Genomic DNA, 24,715 nt, shown 5'->3' with positions numbered 1-24,715 from the left:
AGGGTGGAGCAAGAAGCAATGTGATTTAAAATGTTTGTTTTTACGTGTATGTTAACCGCTGACTGCTGCTGGAGGGAAAGAAATGGCATTCAGACATTGAAACTGACATATAATGAGTAAATATCTCATAAAACTGTGAAGAGAGTTCAAAATGTAGGTTTATTCTTTACCTTGGAAGCTGTAGTTGACAAAACAACCTCAACGTGATGTTGATTTTGTAGCTTTAGTTGTTTTATGAATAAGACTGGTGCCACTCATACACAGTAGCATGGCATGGGGTAAACTTTTGAGGAAGCCAACAGGACCTGCAGGCACCTTGTTGCAACTGATGCAAGACTTTACAGCTCACAGCTCTCTCATAATGAATAAAAAGAAACCTTCATTTCTAACGTAGCCAGGGCATGTTTAAATTTTCACTTTCACATCATTAAGTATCTGTAGGCTACATATTTAAATTGCTTGATAAACAAAAATGCTGTCAGTAGTTCCTTGGTGTTTCAAACTTCCTCACATATTCAGTTCTCATCACAACGGACTGAAAGCAGAACCAAGTGGTTAACGACCACAATCTTACCAGGTAACTTGCACCTTATGTCCACTGTTCTCATTTTCTGTTTGGAAACATTGCAATAAAACTACTCCTTCTGTGAACTGACACATGCAGTTACAGTCAGTCATGTAAAGTTCAAATATGCAATTCAGTCACATTAAAAATGAATGTGCAGTCGTGGTCATGATGTTTCCATGACACTCATAATGTTCGGGATTTCTTTGAGCTGTTCTTTGTCTTGTACCGGATACATAATGACTTTTTAAAATAAGAATTGTGTGCACATTTGAATTTATTTTGGATTTTCTCTAATCCACAAAGAGTCAAAAGTGTGCATACAGGTTCAAATATAGACACCTCCACTAACATTTAATTTCCTTTAGCAGGCTGCACCTGGGCCAGACACTTTTGGTAGCTACTGACAGCCTTCAGGCATACTCGTGATTGGACGTCTGACAGTTCTTGGCAGATATAAGTTGGTTTCCTGGCCGGACTTTAAGTGTAATTAACAAATTTGTAATAGAGTTGAGGTGAGGGCTGTATTTGAGACAAATGTCCTGCTGTTGACACCCAATTGTGTCCAAGTTTCAAGTGTCTAGCTGTTCATTTCAGGTGGAGCTGAAGACTTTGGTAGTTCTCCTTCATTACTCCATCCACCTTGTGCAATTTACGAGTAACCCTGGCAGTAAAACAGCCCCAGAGCACGAGGCTACCACCACCATGCTTGACAGTTTGAAAAACCTCATCTTAAATCCTCAAAACATTGTGGACAAATAGCTCAAAGAGAACTTCCCAACTGTAAATCTGAATTTCTCTTTCTTAAATCTACCTCGGCTTTTTGGACTGTCCCATTGTTCTAACAATCCAACAAGTTCTGTCAAATAAATTCTTTTTTGTGCTTTTAAACTGCCCATGACACTGTCAAGTTAAAAGAAATTAGAGAACTTTTAGCTCCTCTTATTAGATTTAAATGTATGTATATATTTGAACCTATATGTATGTGGATTAGAGAAATTCTGAATAAATCCAAACTTATGCACCCAATTTTTGTTTCTTTAATGTAGTTAAAGATGTATGCATTTTAATCATTCTACCCTGGAAAATAGAAGAGTTCAAAGAAATCATTAAAAGACCAAAATTACCATGGCATTCATGCTCCTGATTGAGTGTATGTAAACTTCTGACCACTACTGCAGCTTAGCACAGAGCCTAGAAGAAAGAAGCATTTAGTCCAGAACAACAAAATCAGCCAAAACCAGCACCTCTGCAGATGTCTCATTCGTAAACTCTACATAAAAGATCATTGTAGCTGCCACAACAACACCCAGAGGTTTAAACTAGCCTGTAGCTTTTTATTTTATACGTTACAGTCCTGTGGAGTTATCAGTTAATGCTGTTGCGAGTTCGCTAGCAGCAACGTAGATCTGTAACTGCCTGTGATATAATTTGATGCCAGAATTAATATAAAGTGTGGCCAGTTGCTGGATTAACATTGAAAACATGTAAAGTAGTGAAACTAAACTACCCTTTGTTTACAGTCTATATGCTAAACAAAGATAACTTTATTGATGGAAGTGTCCTCATCTAGGAAATTATTAGCGTCAGTCTACTCCTTTGAGTAACTTTCAATCGAATCATGTGATCTTCATAACTGAAATATTCAAAATTTTCTTTCCTTCTTTCCGCTCTGCACTCACTGTTTTTCTAAGACACAGGTGGATCATCTCTGCTGTGTGAATGGGATTGAGGCTCAAAGTGCTGGGTAGTGGAAAGCAGTAATGCAACAGCTTAATCGGGCTGAGGGGAACGCACACATGCACTCACTCAAAGACACACACACTCTCTCTGCATCTCTGTCTCGCGCGTCTAGTCATCTCAAGACTCGTTTTCTCCATCCTGTTTTCTCTCTGCAGGCCTCCACCCACACATACTCATGAGCCGTTTTGTACTCAGTGGACACAGAGATAGTTGTTAAGTTCTGTTTAAATGGGTTTTTCCTTTACTGACACGTCCATTAAGACAGATAAGTACACTAATAGATTATATATAAAACCGATACAAGGCGGACTGATTAGGTTTTTTTTGGGGGAGGTCTGTTGGAGCAGAGATTGTGTAATGTTAAGGGTATAGGTGGGAGGATGTCAGTTTGTTTTAAGGTTGAATGGTTGAGTATGCAGATGACTGTTTAGGGGTAGCTGTGTTTGCAAAACTGCACAAAATGCCAGTGGAAAATTTTATGAGAAATACAATCCACAAAATAGCAAAACCATCAAAGAATTCGTGCTTCCAATAAGCATTGTCTTTATGAGGTCAACTATTTTGCTGCTCTTTTAGGCTATACAGTCAATTTGAACTTCTTTGTACTTGACAACAGACTTTGGTTGACGAAAGATTTTCATATTTGTTTAGGTCACATGTAACATGGCTTGAAATATTCTTTAACTCAAGGCCCAAAACCCAGAGTTGGCTCTCTGAAAGATATATTTGGCACCATGAGTCAATGTGGTATTTCACATCTAATGGTGTCGAAGAACTGTTACGCAACGCTGATGACACGGACACCTTTTCTCACACACAACAGTGGAAACCCAGATCTATGACTCAGCTTAATTTTTAAATAATTAAAATAAATAAATCAAAGCAAAGTGTAAATAAAATAAGTATCCACCACATCTGGAAAACTTTGGGTCCTCTTCTGAACTACGCTGTAAACTGGACCCTTAATTAAAGTAGTACAAACTTAAATATGGCAGCCCTTTAGTGCTATGAAATTGCCCCCCACGATTTTTAAAAGGATGAAGGCGTTAGTCTCGGGAAAGCTCAGCTAAAGCTAGTGTGTGATTTTACTGTGTACCAGAGAGGAAGATGAAAAACTCTATGCAAAGAGCCAGACCTTTGTGCAAATTTTGAAAGTGGTCTTGAGGAAAGGCTCCCTGAGCTTTCAGAATTTTTCTTTGTACCTTACCATTTTCAGAAAAAATGCTTTTTGTTTGTTAAGCTACCTAACACTTAGCAAAGTTGACACAGAAACTAAGAAATGCATTTGCACCTTCATCAACTGCTCAATGAAGCCTCGTCAGAAATGGTGTCAGTGGAAGGGTGGCTGTCAAGAAGCCATTCTTAAGGAAGGGAAACAGACTGAAGTGTGTCAAATTACACAAGAACTGAAAATCAAAAGGTCTTCAATGTGTATGGAAGAGTTCAGGAGAGAGGTCCTACAGTAAAATACAGTGAAGGCACTGTCATGGTTTGGAGCTGCATGTCAACCAGTGGTGTTCGAGATCTTGTAAAAATTAATGGCAGTATGAAGTCAGATTTTTTATCCAACATGCAATACCAACTGGAAAGCATCTGATTAGCAACAGCTTCATTTTTCAGCATCACAATGATCCCAAATACAATGCTAGGCTAGGATAGAAGGCCATACAACGGAACAAAATCAGTCATGGATTGACCTCCCCGGACGTCAACATTACTGAAACAGTGCGGGATCATTTTGACAGAGAACGTAACACAGGCAGCCAACATCCAAGGAAGAGCTTTGAATGCCCTTCAAGAAGCCTAGAGAACGATTCCTGATGGATATTTAAATGACAAGAAAGCTGCCTAAGAGAGTTCAAACTATGTTGAAGAATAAAGGCGGTCAGACCAAATATTGTCTGGATATTAAAACAGACTGTTTTTGTTTTATATACTGTATTTCTATGTATCTATGTATGAACTTTAAATAAATAGATCCAAACATTTTCCCAGCCAAAATAAATATTACCGTATATATATTTAATTGCAGGTGCTAACAATTTCTTGCAAGTTTAGTAAACCCTGGGCAGGTGAATCATTTGCTATATTAATCTCGCTTTAGCTAGCTGTTAGGATAAAAAAAACATCCTAACTGCCTCTACAAGTGTACAAAAGCACTTTCACGACAGTTTTGTTGAATTTTTATAACGGCCAGATTGAAAATAAGAGTTTTTAAATAAACTAATGCATAAATTTGTTACCTGTTTACATCTCTAGTTGGAGTAAACAAGCTGCTGCTATGTATGGACATGACGGGGAAGTGGAAACGTATTTGAATACTAACACACAGCTGTTTTTTGTCTTTTTATGGGATTTATTTACAGTAACAAAAATATAGAATATCACCAACCTTATCCTTTAAACATGAGATGTTTCGCACATACACAGTTGACAGCAGAGACTGGTTTAAACTTGTTTATTTGGATCCTTTCTCCAAATCACGTCTGTAATTTTTCCATTTCACAAAATATTTACAAAAAAAGATACTTTTAGGTTTTTTTTTTTTCCTCTCTCTTTATCGTGGCTGTTGTAACAGCTACTTTTAAGGATGATGAACCATTGCTTACATCTTGCAGTCCAGTCTTTTAGAAAAAGTTCATGAAAAAAAAAAGCTCCTCCCACCCTTCGTTTCTTTCGTACACTCATTTTAAAACAGCATACAGTTTCTTCTCCCCCATTGTTCTTCATCTGAGTGCTTTTAGAAAAACAAACAACAAACTAAACCTCTTCCTTGCATGCTTTCAGCTGCAAACAGGAAGCCAAGAGCTTGTGTGCTTATTGAGAGGAAGTGACATCTTTGCCCTGCAGGAAGTACAATTACAGCATCATCAGATCGTCCAGATGCCTGATTAGTTTGGTCTCCCCAGTCTTGCCCTTTTCTCTAAAATAGTAGAGTCTCTGTAGGCAAGCGTTAAACGTACAAGTGTACCAAATAACACAAAGTCATTCATCACTAAATGGAAACAGTCTGTAATATTTTCTGTCCTGTGGCAGCAGGAAGGGAGTGCTAAGGATGCGGGCCGAATTCTCAAAAATGCAGAGGGCTGGGGTCAGCCGGCCCTTTAGACGCTGCTCTATTGTCCCTCTGTGGGTCAGCATCTGTAGTCCAGGCATAGCAAGGCGTCCACAAGTGCATTGTGGGTGTTCCATGGAAGAGCTTTTTGTGTTCAAGCTGTACGATCCATCCCTGAACTCAGCAAAGAAAGGAAGAAGTGCCATGACAATAAAAATAAAACGGACACGCAGGGACCGCAGTCCCTTTTTAAAGGATCTGTCAAACAAAGTCAGCTATGCGGAGAAAAATATGTTTGCTAATAACATAAGGCAATTGACCTCAGTACAACTGGAGGGGTGATTATATCAGAGAAACATGAGCTGAACGTGGAAAGCTCAACACTGCACGGTATAATCTCTTTTCCCTTTAGCCTCAGTGAGAAGCCTTGAAGAAGCATGAGAAGATTCTCTACTAAAAGTTAATTTCCTACCAGTCCATCTCCTACTCTATAAATAAAAAAAGATGCATCTCCTCGTCTCCTCTTCAGGCTTCTCTTCCTTGTTTCTGTGTAAAATGCTGAGCTGAGTTTCACCAGCCTGTTTATGCATTTTACGTATAATACACTACATGAAAACACGGACCAAAATTAAAGAAAGGAAGAAAATAAAAACAAAGAGATCAACCCTGCCCCCGAATGTGTGTGCGCGTATGTGTGTAGATATAAACAATTATTTTAATATGTGTATAGTATAATCGTATTGTGTCTATTCCCGTTAGTAAGTCTGTAAAGGTGTGCTATTTTGGTGCCTGTCTCTATATCTGTGTGTGTGTGTGTGTGTGTTTGCTCTGTTAACTGGTGACGTAGTGCTTTGTAGAGGGCTGCCCATACAGCCCGTAGAAATCTGCATGTCTGTGTGTCTGTGAGGCGTCTATCCAGTCCCTCACTGCCAAGCCCTGCATGGACGGACCTCCGGAAGCCAGGCCAGGAGGAGGGGGGTAGTCCTGGGCACTGACCCAGGGAAAAGAGCCCGAGCGTGGATACGGAGGGTGGCTGCGGTGGCCTGACACAGAGGGCACTCCAGAGCAGTAGCAGTTATCCATCGTGCACACCAGAATCTTGCGACCGCCATACTGAGGGAGCACTGCCTGCTGGGAGGAGTGCGAGGAACTGCTGCCTCCAGGAGGGAAGTGAGAGGAGCCGAATACAGAGCCTGAATGGTGATTAGTCAACGAGCCACTCCCGCTTCCCGTCCCGCCGCTCTCGCTGATGTGAGGCGGGCCACAGGGTCCGAGAGCCTGCTGATTGGTGGACTGGCCTTCTCCAGAGGCAGAGCTGGACCCCAGGTAGGGCTGTTTGGCTAACGACGAGGAAGAAGATGAGGAAGAGGAGGACGAGTCTTTGAAACCCGGTGCGGCATTTTTTCCGCCGTTCCCATTTCCCTCTGGGAAAGCAGTGGAATGTTTCCGTTTCTCTGCACCAGAGCCAGAGCTCTGACCGCTGGGATAGGCGGGAACAGACTGCAGGAAGGTCGAGGGAGGGGTGAGGGGAGCTACGAGACGAGAGAGAGAAAGTGCGAAATGAGAAGAGGTAAGTGGTAATTAAAAGAAAAACACTTCCATGACGGTCGTGCCCTGCATTAAAAGCTAACAGGTGTATTTCATTTTCTCACCTTCAAGTGTTCTTTTCAAGCTCTTCTCTCTTTTTGAGATCTCAGAAAGGAAAAGTTTAGAGTTGAGATTCCCAACTTTGTAAGGAGGGAGACTGCTGCCCACACATGCCTGAGATCTGCAACAAGTGCGAGGAGACGGGGTTCATGATAAGGTGTTTGCTTGGAAACATCTCCAAAATAATTCAATAAATAAAAATCATTGTATGAAGACCGTTTGCTCACCTGTCTGTGAGGATTTTAACAGGCTTGGTGTTTTTCATGAAGCTCAGCTCCTCCGCCTTCCCGAAGGCAGTCTGGATGGAGCTCAGCAGCTTCTGGGCCTCGTGGCGCTGCTCCCCGAGAGCTAAAACCTGGGCTGCGTTCTCCTGACAAAACCGAGCCTGAGCCCGATCCAGAGCCTCCAGTGTCCGACCGAGATCCTCCTCCAGGAGCTGGTGCATCCGCTGGTACTGCAGGCGCACCTCCTCTTTCAGCTCACATACCCTGTCCTGTAAAATAAACAAACACACACACACACACACACACACACACCAATCAAAATTTCCTAAAGATTTTATAGAGCCATAAAAGAGAAAACGCGCCCACGGAGTGACGTGCAAAAACATACCTCCACCACACACTTGTCTGAGTCGAGTTTGCAAAGCTGTTCCTCAATCTCCTGCACTCGCTCCTCTACGCGTTCCTGCTGTCTTAACAGGTTTTGCTGTGAGGTGAGAAGGACAGAAAATAAATAAAGAACGCCTTGTGGCCCTGGAAACTTGTGACCTCGGTCAGCTACTAGCATCCCCTCCCCAAGCCTGAGATATTAGGATCCGGGAGTGGGCTAATTTAGTCTCCATCGAACACACAATCCCTGTGGGGGAGGAAGGAGGGGGATGCAGTCATAGCAACCAGCAGCTATTTTGTGTTTGCATTAGCGAGTGAAGACTAATGTTGGGGGAGCCGGGGGCAGCGAGCAGAGATAGATAAATGGGCAGAAAAAGCTCCGGCAGCTTCGCTCTCCCCTTGGTGCAACTCCTCTTCCTCTATTCTGCCTTTTCTTTCTAAAAGACACACACTCAAACAGAGGAGGCTGCTCTGCGAGCTATGGCAATGTTGTGGCAACAGCGTCTGTTTTTTCTGGGATGATGATGATGATGAAGATGATGGCATGTGAAGAAATAAAGGCCGAGCTGAGTTTTATCCGGCTCAGCTTGTGGCCAAAATTTACAGAAAAGAAGGAATAAATGGCTCCGTGCGAGACCAACAATCCTTTGCATAAATTTTGGATAGCGGGAATGCCATTGACACAGATTTGATGATCCCTTCGTGTTGCTAATATTTAATGGGAAATATAAATAACCCTCACTCAACATTTAATGGAGCGTATTGATAAGATGGTGCTGACATGGCTACAGCCCTTTTTGCTTCTTGGTCAGGTGTGCTAAGTGCCGGTTTCAGCTACATGCCAACATGCTCGCAATGACAATGCTAGAATAGTTATCCTATGCAGGTGTATTGTTTGGCAAGTCGATCATTTAGTGAACTGTGTGACCAGGGGGGCACAGGTTTGTGAAATTCAGGGCTGACACCTGTGTTTAAAAGAGCAATTTGACCGACATTTTTCTGTTCTTGTTTTGAATCGTCATTTTCTGTCTGAGAAAATTAAAGTACTGCTAGTGTTTAAGCTTTTCACCACACCATCTCTGAATAAAAATAAATACATGGCATTAATGTTGGTAAATGTTGTCCTGCTTACTGGCGATAGTTCACGATGCATTTGTGCATTCAACTTTTACTCATTAGTGTTAAAAATGTGTAAGTAAAATCAAATGAATTTCAATAGTAGAATTTTTTTTAAGTCTATAAATTATTCATAAATAGGTTAAATCTTGCCCAAGGTGGTTCAACCTAGTAAGAGAATAAAGCCAAAGATTTCCCCCAATTAACCACCAAAATTTGCAAATACTCATATTTAAGGAGGATTAACCAGCAAATTTTCACTTTTGGCTCCATAGTGTAGTGGTTGACACGTTGCCCTTACATATTAAAGATCCCCAATTTGAAACCATAATTTTAGGGCACAGGTGTCAAACTCTAGGCCTTGAGGGCCACTGTCCTGCTTGTTTTCCAACTAGCCTGCCCTTGTAGCTTCTTATTGGCAAAAGCACACCTGATCCAGGTAATCAGCAGCAGGTAGGGCAGGGATATCTCAAAAACAAGCAGGATACAGGCCCTCGAGGACTGGAGTTTGACACCCCTGCCTTAGGGGGTCATAAGCTAGTGCTTTTCTAGTGCCGATCCCAAACCTCTGATTAATGGGAGGATTGTGTTGGGAAGGGCATCCAGTGTAAAACTGTACTAAAATAAAAACAGATTCATTTGCTGTAGCATTTTATGAATAAAAGAAAAATCAGAAATAAAAGAGCAGATGAAAAAAGTTTAATGATTTAACAATGAATGTGGCATCCGCCAGCTGTAAAATTTTAGCCCAAGATGTTCAACATATAAATTTTGAACATACGGAGTTTGAAATTTGAACAGTTTAGTTTTGCTGATGCCATTATTTTATTTATTTATTTTTTTGTTTATTATGTAAAAAAAATAAATAAATAAAAATAAATCTTCCTTTATGAAATCTAACATCACAGTGCAAAGAGGCTTATTAAGAGTTTATCATGTTATCTCTTAGATTAGCATAAAACTGATGTAAAACAACAAAAAAACATCAGATTGTGAAATCAGTAAACGACATACTATTGGATGATATGGGCTTAAGCTGATAGATCTGTGCATCTCCAAAAGCCATCCACCCATTTTCTTCCGCTTATCTGGGGCTGGATCGTGGGGGCAGCAGCCTAAGCAGAGAATCCCAGACCACCCTCCTCCTCCAGCTTGTCCTGGGGAACAACAAGCCATTCCCAGGCCAGCCGAGAGATATAATCTGACCTGGGGCCTCCTCCCAGTGGGACATGCCCGGAACACCTCGGATCCTCGTCAGATTTTCTTTTTTGTGTTTTTAAATGTATGTGTTGTTTAATGTGTGGATATGCTGCAAATCAATTTCCCATTGGGGACAATAAAGGTACCTTTGACCAGACAGCCAAATCACCTCAACTAGGTCCTTTCGATGTGGCTAGTGGCTCTACTAAGAGCCCTTATGGGATGGCTGAACTTCTTACCCCATCTCTATGAGACAGGCCAGGCACTTTTCGGCGACCATAGGTGCGGGTAGGGGTACAGATTGACCAGTAGATCAGGAGCTTCGCTTTTACACTCAGCTCTTCCTTCACCGCGACGGACTGGCACAGCATTCACACGACTCATGCCACAGCAGCAATCCGTCTGTCGCGCACTTGCTCACGTAACTAACGAACAATACCCCGAGATACTTGAACGTCTCCACTTAGGGCAGAAATGGAGTGGGTACTGCACCCTTTATCAGCTGAGGACCGTGGCCTCAGACTTTGAGGAGCTGATTCTCAGTCCAGCTGCTTCACACTCAGCTGCAAACTGCTCCAGTGTGAGTTAGAGGCCACCACTGGATGAAGCCAACAGAACCACGTCATCTGCAAAAAGGAGAGATAAGATTCTGAGACCACCCAATTGGACACATGTAGACTGGTTGGGCAAACTCCCATGCACCCTGAAGTATTCTCGAGAGGGTAAAGAGGTGGTCCACTGTTCCGTGATCGGTACGAAAACTGCATTGTTCCAACTTTATCTGACGTTTGACTTTCTGACAAACTCTGCTTTCCAGCACACTGGCATAGACTTTACCAGGGAGGCTGAGGAGTGTGATCCCCCTATATTTGGAGCACACACTCTATTGCCCCTTCATCAAGATGGGAACCACCATCTCCAGTTTGCCAATTCAGACGCACTACCCCTGATTGCCATGCAATATTGTAGAGGCGTGTCAACTAAGATAACCCTACAACATCCAGAGCCATCAGGAACTCGGGGCAAACCTCATCTATCCCATGGGCCCTGTTTAACTGCCTCAGTGACTCCACCCCCTTGTCCCCAGACTCTTCTTCCTCTACGGAAGATCTGGCAGTGGGATAAGGCCCTCAAAGTATTCCCTCCACTGCCCGACAATCCATTTTTTTCAAAGCCCAAGCCATGTGTTGAGGTGACCCTGACTAGCCAATACCTCTCAACCTCACGCACTAGCTCAGGCTCCTTCCCCATCAGACAGGTGACATTCCATGTCCCAATCGCTAGACTCGGTAGCTGGGATCAGTCCACCAGGGTCTCTGCCCCTGGCCGCCACCCTGCACACATTGCACCCCATAAGCTAACATTTGTTAATTAGTACTAAAATTAGCAGTGTAATCTAATAATGATACCAATGGACGTCAGTAACACACTAAATGAGTCTGTGTTACGTTGTCCTTCAAATTCTCCTACCATCAAGAGTTGAGCAACTAACCCTGGCTCAGGGGTAAATCTTAGGCCTCTGGAGGTTCTTATATATCTGATATCATGATGTGTAGCAATGGGCTATGCATCTAGAACCTGTTACACATCACTTAAAATTCATTGGAAGAACAAGTCATGGATATGCATAAAAAGTGTATTATGCACTGTGCCGAGCAACCACTGGGCAACAGCCTAAAGTAACCCATTTTCAGCATATATACACCCCCCCCCCCCCCCCCCCCTTATTCTTTATTACTTTGTAACTTTTTTCAGTGGGATTAAAATTATCACTTTGCTTTTTTTTGTCTACCAACTTACTATGACACAATCTCTAAACCTAAAAAAATAATAAAATAAAATTTGAATAACTGGGAAATGATATCTGTAGACATAATCTCATTTTCTGATTGGCTCATCAGACAACAATTTGGGATGATAGTGCTTAGCTCATACATTTGTGAGTGCCATCCATGAATAAATAAGCAAATATATGTTTAATATAAGACTGGTTAATAAAAAAATGCTTTGAGGTACAGCATAAAGAGAGAAATAACAAATACAACCAAATTGGGGACGGGACTAGGATAAAAGCATGTCTAAAGAGACTTTAAGGTATTAAATGATCACCAAATGAATGACATTCAACCTAAAATGTGTATGCACCCAAGGATTAGCAAACCTCATGGTGGTCACCATAATGCTTAGGATTCATCCTCTGGTGAGCATGAATAACTTTCAGTATTCAACAGTCAGACAGCCTTAATTAAAGGATGAGTCTGTCATTAGCTTGGCATGCCATTAATCATTTGTTTTTCCTCAGGCTGAAGGTTTATTCACATACAACCACCACAATCATCATCGTCACTGCGCAGTCATTCTAGCCAACAGCAGCTGCTTTTATCATTAGTGATCAGCTGCTGTAGAGGCTGATAGGAATGAAAACCTGCATACTCCTGGGCCTCAGCAGCACATGGTTGGGAATTGCTGCCCTAGATATCTCTCTCTCTCTCTCACACACACACACACACACACACACACACACACACACACACACACACACACACACACACACACACACACACACACACACACACACACACACACACACACACACACACACACACACACACAGTTGGCATGGTTAGATCCAGGACGGTGACCTGGTTGTGCTGACTGATTGAGTTAGGCTCTGAGCAGAAGCCAGAGGGGGAAAAACAGGGTCGAAGAAGCTGAGGCTTTGCAGAGAACCTCTCAGGGAGGAAGGGAGGGAGGAAACAGGGGGTATTGAAGAGGGGAGGGGGCTTTTTAGTTGTCATTTCACCACAGTGTCTTTTCCATCAGAACCACCAGAGCAGGAGAACGGGGCCAGAGGGAAGGTCGGTCCTCACCGGGAGTGACTGGTGGATGGTGTTAGGGAGGTGAATTTGTTGGAGGGGGACTGATGGAGGTGAAGAGCAGGGTGGGGCCTGTAGGGTTGTGTGTATGTGTGAAAGGGAGGGGTGGTTCCTCTCTGCAAGCCTTAAATCACATTCAACATGGAGGATCTGCTAGTAGTTAATACATGTAGACAAATATCTAAAATATTTATGGACTGGGGCTGTGAATGAGCTCAGTGACATTAGATTTTTTTTTTCCTGTTTGCATCATCTTAAAAACATGGTCAACCACCCAGATGAGATACAATTTACCTCGTGGTCTATTTATTCAGAGACAGCTTCTGCTCTTTTATTTCATAAAATATAAATTTTTAATGAGGTTAAAGTCTGGTTGATGCTGTATTTTTAAAGCGGCTAGTGAGACATTTTACAGTGTAACAAGAAGAGAGTTTGTAATTGACTTCTAACCTAGTGCAGCATTTTTTTTACTGTAGGGTTTTTTCCGGGCTCAGAACTGTTCATTTATAGTAAGGGCCAAGACATTTCTGACCGTTTATATAATAAAGATGTGCAATTATATTTGATTAAATTAAACGTGGTCAACAGAAAGTTGGCAGGAAAAATAATTTGACTATACTGGAGATCTTTTTGTTTAGATCTGGCCAAAATGTGTTTGAGGGCCCAAAAAACATGAGCACAGGAACCAGTTTCGGCAGGCCTTACAATCAAACTCGGCCCCAATCCTGGCAGATCAGCTAATCTAAATGCCAGCCCACATCAGCTGATATCCTTTACACATCAATAAATCTCATATAAGACGCTCTATTAAAGCTGCTTTAGCCCTGCATCTGCAAGCCGCTTTGCAACCCTTCTTCACCCCAGCTCCTTCATATATTTAGTATCATATCTGTTGTTACTGAAGGTCTTGCTTGAATGCAAACCTTCCAAAAAACCTTCTACAATTATAGCAGCCAACAAGCAGTGGGTGTCGGGAGCCCTGTACTTGTAAATGCCAAAGCAGGTGAATGGCTGAGCCATCTCTTGTGAATTCAAAGACTTAAACTGGTTTTCCCTGTAGTTCTGGACTGTTGGCTAAGGAAAATAAAGCATATGAAGCCACCACCATGTGGGTATTTTCACCTTATCTGTATATTTTACACTCCATGCAATTTGTAGATTAATGGACTGACAATCTATTAACCTATTATTAGTGAAGCTATTTCTAAATAGAGTATCACACCTGTGGGATCACTGACAAATTAGCATCTACTTGGTTCATTTACAGCTAGCAGTAGTACGACTAAAAAAAAAAAAAAAAAAGTGTGAAACAAACCCGAAATGTTAGGTTACCGTTTTCCATTGTTTTACTACAGCTTGGAGAGTAAACAGCAAATATTTGCAGACCACTCTGTGCTCCATGGAAACTATGGACTACTAATGGGGCAATCTGCTTGCAGGACCCTCTTTGTTACCCAATTCGCCTAAAAACTACCACCAATCAACTGGCAACCAGTTGGGGAACAAACCTCATATGGTTGCCTTTGGTTTGCTGACCGGTCTCTAGACCAGTGTGACTGAGGCCTTAGAGATTCATGTGTGATGGGTTATTCAACTGTGTATTTTATGCTGCACATCCATGAATTTGTCTAAAGCCCATCTAAACCACAGATCTTGTTTCTCGTCGGTAACCCACGCTAACCCTTTCATCATCCAACATCATGTAATGAGCGCCATGTTTTGTGTCACTGCCCAGAAACCTTGGATGTAAATTGGCTTGTAGCTAAATCTGGTACAAAGCATCTTTTCTCTTATAGGATTAATGTTTTTGTGCATGGTCCCACGAATGAAACTAAACAGAATGCTTGTGTGTTTTTTTCTTAACCTGTAAGACGTTTCCTTCTTCACATATTCAGGTCACTGACACAGATTAAAGGTCAATAAACATCAGGCCACAATAGTGTATTTTAGTAAAAATGCAAATATGACAGATTTTAACAGTACAACTTCTAAATTTAGCCCACCTGAGAGTCATTTGTGCGCTACAGGTGACTGATTTACTATACGTAAAGCTGAGTCATAGCATTACCAGCAGGAAAAATGCCCAACCATAACACGGTTGCCACCTAAACAGGGTGTTGGGTGAACTAAATGAGTCAGATGGAATTGGTTTTCACTCTGACTGGACGCGCCTGTCAACCACCCCTTCAAAAGAAAGAACAGAGGCTAGGAAACTCGCCCAGCCTCCGCTAGAACGAGCTGCAGTAAGCACCAACCCCTCAGGAAAGGAAGAGGTTAATAAAAAACCCCAAGTAGACCGCAGAATCAAGTGACGAATCACTTTAATCCCCCTTCCCCTCGTCTCTACTCCCACCCCTGCCGCACACAACTGGCGATCCCTGAGCTCGGATGCACCTGTGCTGGGGAGATAAGGCCCTCTGAGGGCCCCTCATTGTTCCACTCTCGACCACATTGTTTGTCATTCCAGCAGATGAGAACGGAGGCTGGAATGGATCACCACTGAAAAAATGCGAGATAGACCTGAAACACTTGAAATGCAACCATTTCTTAAAATGGGAAAGTGTTCTGTTATTGAAGACGGGATTGTGTAACGAGGTAAACAATCAACAACTTATTGTGGCAGCAGAAATCTCCACTTTAGGTCTTAAATGTGGCACGGGAAGGCATTAAATATGCTCTTTGTTCTGCTGATGTTTGCTTGAAAGCTACAAAGTGGATGAAAAATGAGCTTGCAGGATGGTGTGATGCTGTTATAAAAGCCAGCACTTATTGATCTCTGATGAGCAGAGAGCAGTAAGTAGGGCTGAAACTATTGATTATTTTTTTGATTAATTGTTGTAGTCTATCAGCAAAATGTAGAAAATATTCGACAGACGATCCAATGTGACACCACTGATTTTTAAAAAAAAAAATCATAGTTAAATAGATTTTACAGATTTTACTAGCAAAAGTGCTTTTTTCCAGTAATTTTTGACCCCAAAATATATTCTAGCTTTATAATGTCCACTTAGTATAAATTAACCTATTACAATTTCTTCAAAGTCTTACAGCATTTATGAACTAAAATACTAAAAATTAGTTGCTTTTATCATTACTAACAACAAAACAAATAAACAAACAAAAAAAATTGTCAACTGAAGGAATCGGGGCTGTTATAAAGCAACTATTATTCATTTCTATGTTTACAATCATCTAGGTCTGGCCACAGGAAGCCACTGGAGATGGCAGAAAGAGCTGCATATGACTCTGAAGCCACAGGTTCAATACTCCTACTGGTTTCCTTTTAAATATCTTATCAACCAATCTGAGTAACGTACAAGACGTCAGTAGTTTTCTTTCCCCTGTTCTTATTCGAGTCACTTGAGCACATATAAGAAATGGAAAAAACAAGTGTTTAAAGTAAGCACACTGTATTCGTTTTCCCTTACTCTGATGTCATTGCGTCGCAGCTCCACATCAGTGACGGCGTGGCCGTGGCTGGGATGGCAACGGGCGAAGCAGCAGTACTGACACACAGCCGTCTGCTCGGCCTCGCAGTGGTACAGCCTGTACTCGTCGTGCTGGGGGCAGGTCCAGGCCTTCACCGCCTCCGCCTCCACCAACAGGTGCCCGAGGGCTGAGCACGGCTGCTGCAGGTGTGTCTGGACGTGTGACTGGCAGCACGGGGCGTTGCAGCGCAGGCAGACCTTCACGGCGGGGAGTGGGGGACCCCGGCGGCAGAGAATGCACTGCAGTGTCGGCGTGGTGGCCTTCTCCACGCTCAGGGCGTTGTACTTCTCAACTATGTTGGATAGTTTGTGGTTCTTCTCCAGGCTGGGCTTCTGGGTGTAAGCATGATTGCACTCGGGGCAGCGAGCCAGCGAGGAGTCTTTGGCCCAGGCCTCGCTGATGCAGCCCCGGCAGAAGTTGTGCTTGCAGGGCAGCTGGATGGGATCTGAGAACACGTGTAGGCAGATGGGGCAGATAAGCTCCTCCTCAAAACAGTTCCTCCATGTCTCAGCCATGTCAGAGGCCATCATGGTGCAGGCAGGCATACACTGGTTTCCACTCCTTTCAGACCTCTGTCTCTCTCACAGGAAACCTGACACTCTCAAACTGAGTCTCGCGAAAAAAAGAAAGAAGATAAAACCAGACCCAATGCCGCCCCTGAAAGATCAGTCTGTGTAGGCCGACCTTTGTGACCAAATTAGAGGAGTCTCCCTGACAGATGACGAGTATTGCTTATTACTGCAGCATGAAGGCAAAATTCCAGAAACCTGACCAGAGAAGGCTTCAGGCAAAAATGACAACACCTTGGTGATTTCAACACATGCAACAGGGGCTGACGTTATGCAGATTACAGTAAACTGTGCTTTCCTTTCCCCTAAATCACACACACACTCACACATACACACAAGCACTGGGCCTGCCTTCACTTCACAGCTTCTGTGTGTGTCTGTTTAAAGGCCTGCTGCAGGAAGCCAACAGCCTGTCTGCTACAGGTAAACCACGAAATGCAAACAAGGCACAGAGAATTAAGATCTACACAATTACCTGTACGACGAGGGAGAGACTCAATCTCTGTGTAGCACGGGAATAGACACTTGATCCTTTTCTGCCCTTACCTTCACAGCTCTCTTCCACTTAAACGCCGGATTATGACTGACTGTGGACAATTCAGACCAACAAACCATGCATGAAAACATGAAAAGCACGAGAAAGGACTGCTGGAGCCCACACCCTGATTACTATTCCCACACAGAAAGCTTTACAGAGAGAGAGAGAGAGAGAGAAAAAAAATAGCTGAACCTGTTTTATCGGGATCTCAAGGACGCTTGATTTCCTCTATAATCACAACGCAGCGCAATGCTTTTGTCCGCTGAATCATAAATAAGTATCCGAGTAGCCTCTACCAGCAATTTAATTATACATACAACCAGCGATGGTTTGGCAGTAGGCAGAAAAAGCTGTTTCAAAGGTCAGATGGAAAAACACAGGTACCTCCAGCCCTTCAATTTGACATAAAAGCGACATTTCCATTTGATGAATAACGCCTGCTATGTGGCACAGCTCGCATATCTGAACACAAGGCCGCAGCTTTTCTACCAGTTTTCAGTCGACAACAAAGGCCTTATAATCTCATTAAAAAGGAAATCATACCCGGGCCATCACATCGAGGCTGTTTACTGCATAGTTAATCGTTTTAATAGTCGAGTCCAGCTCTTGCGCACAAAACAAAGGGGTTTTTAGGATCCGCAGGAATGTTGGGCTGCTGTTGCAGAGCCAGAAACATCTATCAAATATCTCCTCACACAAAGATTACTAGTTCTCAGCTGTGGACCCCTTCATTTTATTTTATTTTACTTTGGTTTGTACCATTTCCCCCCCTACAGCCTTCAGCCAACAACATATTTATGTACTTCCTTATCTCGATTAAATCGCGTAAATTACCTCAGACGTCACCTCACCATTTTCTACCATAGCACAGGTACAGATAAACACTACATCCACTCCGCTTTCACACGAGGACAGTCGCTGCTAATATAACCTATGGTCATTATTTTTAGAAGCAGCCATATTTATATATTTAACTAAAAAAATTACAAAAAAAAAATACAAAAATATACCCTCCTGATCTTAAAGGGGACGTCGCGTTTCTGTCCTTGTTAGGGCTAGCTGTCATCAGCCATCTTGCAAATCCTCATTTTAAAAAAAGAAAGACAAAAAGTAGATATCCGCTGTGGAAACGCTGTAGGCTGTTTCACCAAAGCTGCTTTTCGATAGCTGTCCTACACAGACTCATCAACGCCACAGTCCCCTTTTCAGTAAAGAAAAATACGCATTTTCTCGGTATTGTACGTCCGAAGGAGCCGTCTGGCAGGAGTAATTTTCGTGGCTTGATGTGTCCCGTATGAGTCGACTCCGGGTTTCATAAAAATCCAACACGGTTGTGAATAATAATTTGTGTTATCTGCCCCCCTCCTGCTCCTCCTTTCTTTCTCTGTCTCTATCGGCCAGGGTTTAGAGAGAGGAGGAATGCAGGCGAGCTGAACTGAAGCAAAGTCAAGATAGCCATTACCTCGGGCAGCTTCCGGTGGTGATTTCCAAACTAAAAACAAGTTTCAGTGTAGTCGAAAATCACCACTAGGACCTTTTTCCTCGGAATTCTACCCTGGCCATTTTGGCATATTGGCCCTAATCCTCTTCTGCATTTTGAGAATAAAGTCTAACTTTCGATCTAAAAGTCAAAATATTATTTTCAGGATAAAGTCTAAATAACATTCTGAGGATGAAGTCGAAATGTAAAGATTAAAGTTATATTTTCAACACTAATAACTGCCATGGGTGGTTGATGAGTTAGTCAAATGATTTGATCAGCCATCTTATTGTGTCTAATAGAACATCTATTTTCCACCAAAGCGTAACTTTTGGGGTCCTTGCATCTATCCACTGCCAGTCTTTTTTGTTTTAAGTACACATGTTTTTAAGTAGATTTTATTTAGTTTTTTTGGGTTCTATAGCATAAATTTGGTCATTTAATTTGGTCCACTATGGAAAATAACTTGACCTTTATTTTCAGAAGAAGATCTGTTTTCTTCAGTCTGAAGAAGAAGAACAGAATGATTCTTTATTGACAATTACTGAACATAGATTAAGTCAATTCAGTAAACCAATAAACCCATAATAGCTTCGTGCTGCCAGGTATTTTTATTTATTTATTTTTTCGTTTTTGGTACCAGGCTGCAAACGTGCTCTTTTAACACTGTTTGGTTGGGCATTTTAATATTGGAGTTCGGGGACTGACTGACTTTTGGAACCAGCCTCAAGTGACCATTAGATGAACTGCAGAGTTTTTATCATTTCTTTGTTGGTTTCATTTTTCAGTCATGGGTGATTTTTTTTTTTCTCTCTTTAAGCTCCTTGATGTTTATTTTGAAACCTCCTCGCACAAGCTTCCGTTCTGTTACACGCGCTCTCTGGCTGACCTGACGCATTTTCAATCCCCTTCTACTCTCCCTTCCTCCCGCTACTCAACCCGCTCCCCTCCATCCCTCCCTCCTTCCGGATCAACGCTACGGCCATCACGTGACCTGTCACTGAAGTGTGTCACGTTTTAACCGGGAGGAGATGAGGGACGAGCCGGGGAGGAAGGGCCGGGGATCGTACATACTAAAGGGCTTACAGCATTTGTTAAAGGCCTGGACTCTCTATTACCCGCTTGTGTGTGTGTGTGATTTATTCCTCACAGAGTAAAGGGACATTTAGGCGGAAACGGGATTTAAATAGTGATTTGTTCACTTTATTAATAAGTAACATGTGAGTATAATAGTAACAGTCTATAGTCAGTAAATGAAGGTTGCAATATTTGCCTGATGTTAAGTCCTGCTTTTAAAAATTTGAGTAAGGGTAGCTACAGAGGTATGCTCAGCGTATATTCATATGTTCATGAATAAGAAGTAGGCTAAAAGTCTATTTATAGGATTAAAGCTGGAACAATTAGTGACTAATAAGCTACAGTAATCTGGTTTTAGTACTATAGTCATTTTTAAAGAAAAGAATACCATGTTCTCCAGAGTGAATTTTATTCTTGTTGGTTTTGTTTATGTTCGAACGTTTGATATCATTAAAACCGCTTCGCTTTAAATATTTCAAAGCGTTCAAAGGCGCCCTCTTGTGCTCGGGTAGATTACAGCACTCTTTTCATTACTTTTTAAGTAAGTATATAAAATGTATTTAAATAGCACCTTTTAAGAAAAGCAAGCAAACAAATACAAAATATAATATAAGTGTTAAAACAACAACATTATCCACTAGTTTAAAGCAAGCCTATACTAAAAACTCTTTAACAGCTCTTTAAAAGTTTCAATAGCCACAGATCTCATATGCAATGGTAGTAGATTTCATAGTTTAGAAGTTGTAAATTCAAATCTACAGTCTAACCAAAACACTGGCAGGTTTTGATTAACCTGCGGATGCAAAGAACATAATAATCCATCCATCTATCCGTTCTCTTCCACTTATCCTTGTCAGGGTTGTCGGGGGACTGGAGCCTATTCCAGCTATTATAGAGCGAGAGGCGGGGTACACCCTGGACAGGTTGCCAGTCATTTGCTGGCCTAACACAGAGAGACAGACAACCATTCACACTCATGTTCACACCGAAGGGCAATTTATCAGTTAACCTAACCCCTCTAATTTCATGTCTTTGGGCTGTGGGAGGAAGCTGGAGTACTTGCAGAGAACCCGCACAAATACAGGACGTACAAACTCTACACAGAAAGGCCCTGGCCAGATGGTGCAGTCGAACGTTGCTGTGAGGCAACAGTACTAACTACTGCACCACTGTGTGCTGCCTAGGACTCAATAATGACGCCTTAAAAAATATGTAATTACATGTCAGCAACTCAGTGCATTTAAGCACAGAGACATAGTCAAGATAACCTGCAAATTGAGCAACAAACTGAAGAAGAAAAGTGATTTTAGTGACTTTCAATGTGGCATTCTTCTTGGTGCCAGATGGGCTGCTCTGAGTATTTCAGAAACTGCTGATCTGCTGGGATTTTCCCACTCAACTAACTCTAGGGTTTATAGAGAGCAGTCTAAAAAAAAGAAAATATCCAGTCTGTGGCAGTTCTGTAGGCTTGTTGATGCTAGAGGTCAGATGAGGATGACCAGATTCAGATTGCTTCAAGCTGATAGGAAGGCAACAGTAACTCAGACAACTGAACGTTACAACCAAAGTATGCAGAAGATAATCTCTGAACGTATAACCCTGACACAAATGGGCTTTGGCAGCAGAAGACCACGCTGGGTGCCACTAAAAATTTACACAGGATCTTTAAAACTGGACTGAAGACTGAACCCTCCCCCAACAAAACAAAAAACATTGCTTGTTGGATGAGTCTGTTTTGTGACATACAGGTAGTATTTGACCTAAACAACATGAAAGCATGGCTTCATCCTACCTTGTTTAAATGGTTCGTACTGGTAGTTGAGGTGTAATATGGTGGGGGATACTGAAGATACATAGCATAATGTATAATCAGGGATCATGCCTTAGAAAAATGGGACTTTTGCATCTATATTGCACATTTTACTCCACTACATTCAAGTCTTTTACTATTTGTAATCCGTGGCTGATTTGGTTATGTCTTATTCCAATAAATCAACACTCACCTTCTTGTTTTAATAACAGCCTCATCAGTGATACTGGGTAACCAGAATTACAACACAGGAGATTTATATAAATTATATAAAGATTTAACATCTTTCTTGAGCAAACAACAAACAAACAGCTCAACAGTAGTCCAATAAAATTAATTAAACCTAAAATATGTTTTTCAATTGTAAAATACTTAAGAGCAGGAACTAAACACCCTTAAGCACTGATTTGTTGGAGCACATCTAACACGGTTTAATAGGTTGTTGAACACAAAAAGTATGAGCTTCTCCAACAGTTTTAATGGAAACCTGGAATATAACCAGGCAGCTTGATCTAGATGACCTAAGAGGTCAAGCAGGTTTGCAGCTTAGGTGCACGTCAGGGAAATACTTTGATGCCAGATCATGTGTGAGGTGTTAAAAACAAAAATTTAAAATCTACTCTAAACAAAACTAAAAAAGTTAAATACTACTGTTAAAAAAAACAAAACTAAATATACATTCACCAATGGTTAGCACTGTTGCCACACAGCAAGAAGGTCCTGAGTTCAATTCCACCATCTGGCCGGGGTCTGTGTGGAGTTTGCATGTTCTCCCCGTGATTGTGTGGGTTCTCTCCAGGTACTCTGGCTTCCTCCCACAGTCCAAAGACATGCAGTTAGTGGCGTTAGGTTAATTGGAAACACTAAATTGCCCATATATGTGAATGCGGGAGTAAATGTGAGTGCGAATGTTTGTCTCTGTCTATGTGTTAGCCCTGTGATAGACTGGAGACCTGTCCAGGGTGAACCCTGCCTCTTGCCCAAAGACAGCTGGGATATGCTTCAGCGCCCCCCCGTGACCTTAAAAAGGATAAGTGGAAGCGATAGATGAATGAACATTCATCAAGTAAACATGATGTTGAATAAAATAAAAATATTTTGGAAATGTCCTTAATTTTACTCTTTTGCAATGTTCTGAACTCCAATTAGAAAAAGACTAACAAACTAACATAAATAAATGAAACGAATAGAAACATTTAAAAAAAAAATCTTAATGTGAATAAATGGGAAAAAAACCCAACGTAAAATATGAAAATAATAACTGTGATAAACTGCTATAGTTCAGCGTGCTCACTATGTTATATACTGTAACAACAATAACGGGTACATGAAAAATGAAAACATTACTGGCTACATTTGAAGATGTTGCAATACTAACATTGTTCGCGATTGCGCTACTAGTGCATTATTTCTTTTGAACATAGTTAACAAGCCCCGCTAAACGCAGGGCATCAAAAAATTGGGTGAAACTCTTATTGTTCCTCTCCACGGAAATCTTTAGTAAAAGGCGAAAGATTTATACGATCTGAAGAGAAACAAGAGTGTACTAAATTATAGCAACGCCGCAACAGGACCCCATTGACAACAAAGCCGTGTAAAGTGACGGTTCACTGGGAAAGAGCATTTATAAATGACAAAGACCACTCATTGTCACACAATGCAGTAGTGAATAAAACAATATAAATGCACAGGGTAAGACTTTTAATGTGAACGCTGTAAGTTTATTCACATTAGATTAACCGTCAACAGTAAGCGCAATGCATGATGGGATTCCGTGGGGGTTTTCCGGGTTGTTAAAAAGTTAAAATCTAACGCAGAGCTCTTATTTATTCGCGTAAGATTTTTTCCTATAATTGTTTTTACCTCGCAAAGCATGGTGAAGCATTGCGCTAATGTTTTTGAACGCTTTTAAATGTTTAACCGTATCATTTATTTTCGGAAGTCACGCCCCGTGTAAACGTAACCGTCGTGACGTCACGAATTTGTTCCTTATTCCACATTTCAAAGCTTTAGCTTTAGCTGTGTTGCCGCCATGTTGACTTTCGGATCCAGAACTGATGGGTTAAAGGGTGGAGCGTAAAGTTATCAGGTAACACACATACGTGTCTGCTAATGTGCGGGAAGTCACAGATTCGTTAAAGACCAGAATTTCACTCACCAAAAACTCAAGCACAAACTTCTCGGATGCTCTGTGCCACACACACAAAAAAACGTAGTTAAAACTGCTCCCACAGCCTATACAGTGAAAAGGTCCACTTTAACAAGGCCATGTATCAGGACACCTGTCAGTCAACCCTGACACGCCCCTACTCAGTCACCGCCCCACTCGGAGCAGTGATGTAGGGGGAAATCTGTAAAGCTGAACTCACAATTATGGAGACCACATCCCATTTTTGGGGACTGATTTTTCTATTGATTTTTTTTTAAAATATAAAAGGGACAATGCACACTAGTTAATATGAGCAATTAGGATTTAGCCTAAGCTGCCCATCTGAAGTAATGCATTAAAAGCCAGTGCAGAATAAAATCAACTGTCAATAATAGCTCAATAACCGCTGAAATAATAAATAAATAAATAAATAAATAAATAGACGAACAAACAATGTGAAACATCAAATCAAACCAATCACATGGCAGCAACTCAGTGCATTTAGGCATGTGGATGTATTCAAGATGAGCTGCTGAAGTTCAAACTGAGCATCAGAATGGGGGGGGGGGGGGGGGGGAAGTGATGTTGGTGTCTTTAAACTTTTAACTTGATTGTTGGTGTCAGATGGGCTCGTTGCAGTGTCTCAGAAACTGCTGATCTACTCGAAGTGTCCACGGTTTATAGAGAAAGCTGTGAAAAGGAATTAAAATAAATAAATAAGTAAAACAAGTGGCTTGATGATTCGAGAAATCAGAGGAGAATGTGCCAGGTGATAGAAGGGTGGCAGTAT

The 24,715-nt window shown here is 41.7% G+C and overlaps 1 protein-coding gene and 1 non-coding gene across 2 annotated transcripts; both read right to left on the bottom strand.

Annotated features, from left to right (window-relative positions):
- Positions 1 to 4,751: 4,751 nt before the first annotated feature.
- On the bottom strand, positions 4,752 to 18,872 carry trim8b (tripartite motif containing 8b). The gene is made up of 5 exons (XM_026178322.2): positions 16,242 to 18,872; positions 7,623 to 7,718; positions 7,238 to 7,503; positions 7,016 to 7,131; positions 4,752 to 6,895 (listed from the first exon to the last, which is right to left on the bottom strand). The coding sequence occupies exons 1-5, from the start codon at positions 16,845 to 16,847 to the stop codon at positions 6,195 to 6,197; spliced, it is 1,785 nt and encodes a 594-aa protein (XP_026034107.1). The 5' UTR covers positions 16,848 to 18,872; the 3' UTR covers positions 4,752 to 6,194.
- A 4,334-nt stretch (positions 18,873 to 23,206) lies between these two features.
- On the bottom strand, positions 23,207 to 23,321 carry LOC113028631 (U5 spliceosomal RNA). Its single transcript, XR_003273253.1, has one exon. It is a non-coding gene; the product is annotated as a U5 spliceosomal RNA (small nuclear RNA).
- Between the last annotated feature and the right edge of the window lie 1,394 nt (positions 23,322 to 24,715).

The sequence above is a fragment of the Astatotilapia calliptera genome, chromosome 8 (genome assembly GCF_964374335.1).
Source record: "Astatotilapia calliptera chromosome 8, fAstCal68.1, whole genome shotgun sequence".
Classification (NCBI taxonomy): Eukaryota; Metazoa; Chordata; class Actinopteri; order Cichliformes; family Cichlidae; genus Astatotilapia; species Astatotilapia calliptera.
This window is presented reverse-complemented; position numbering and strand designations above follow the sequence as displayed.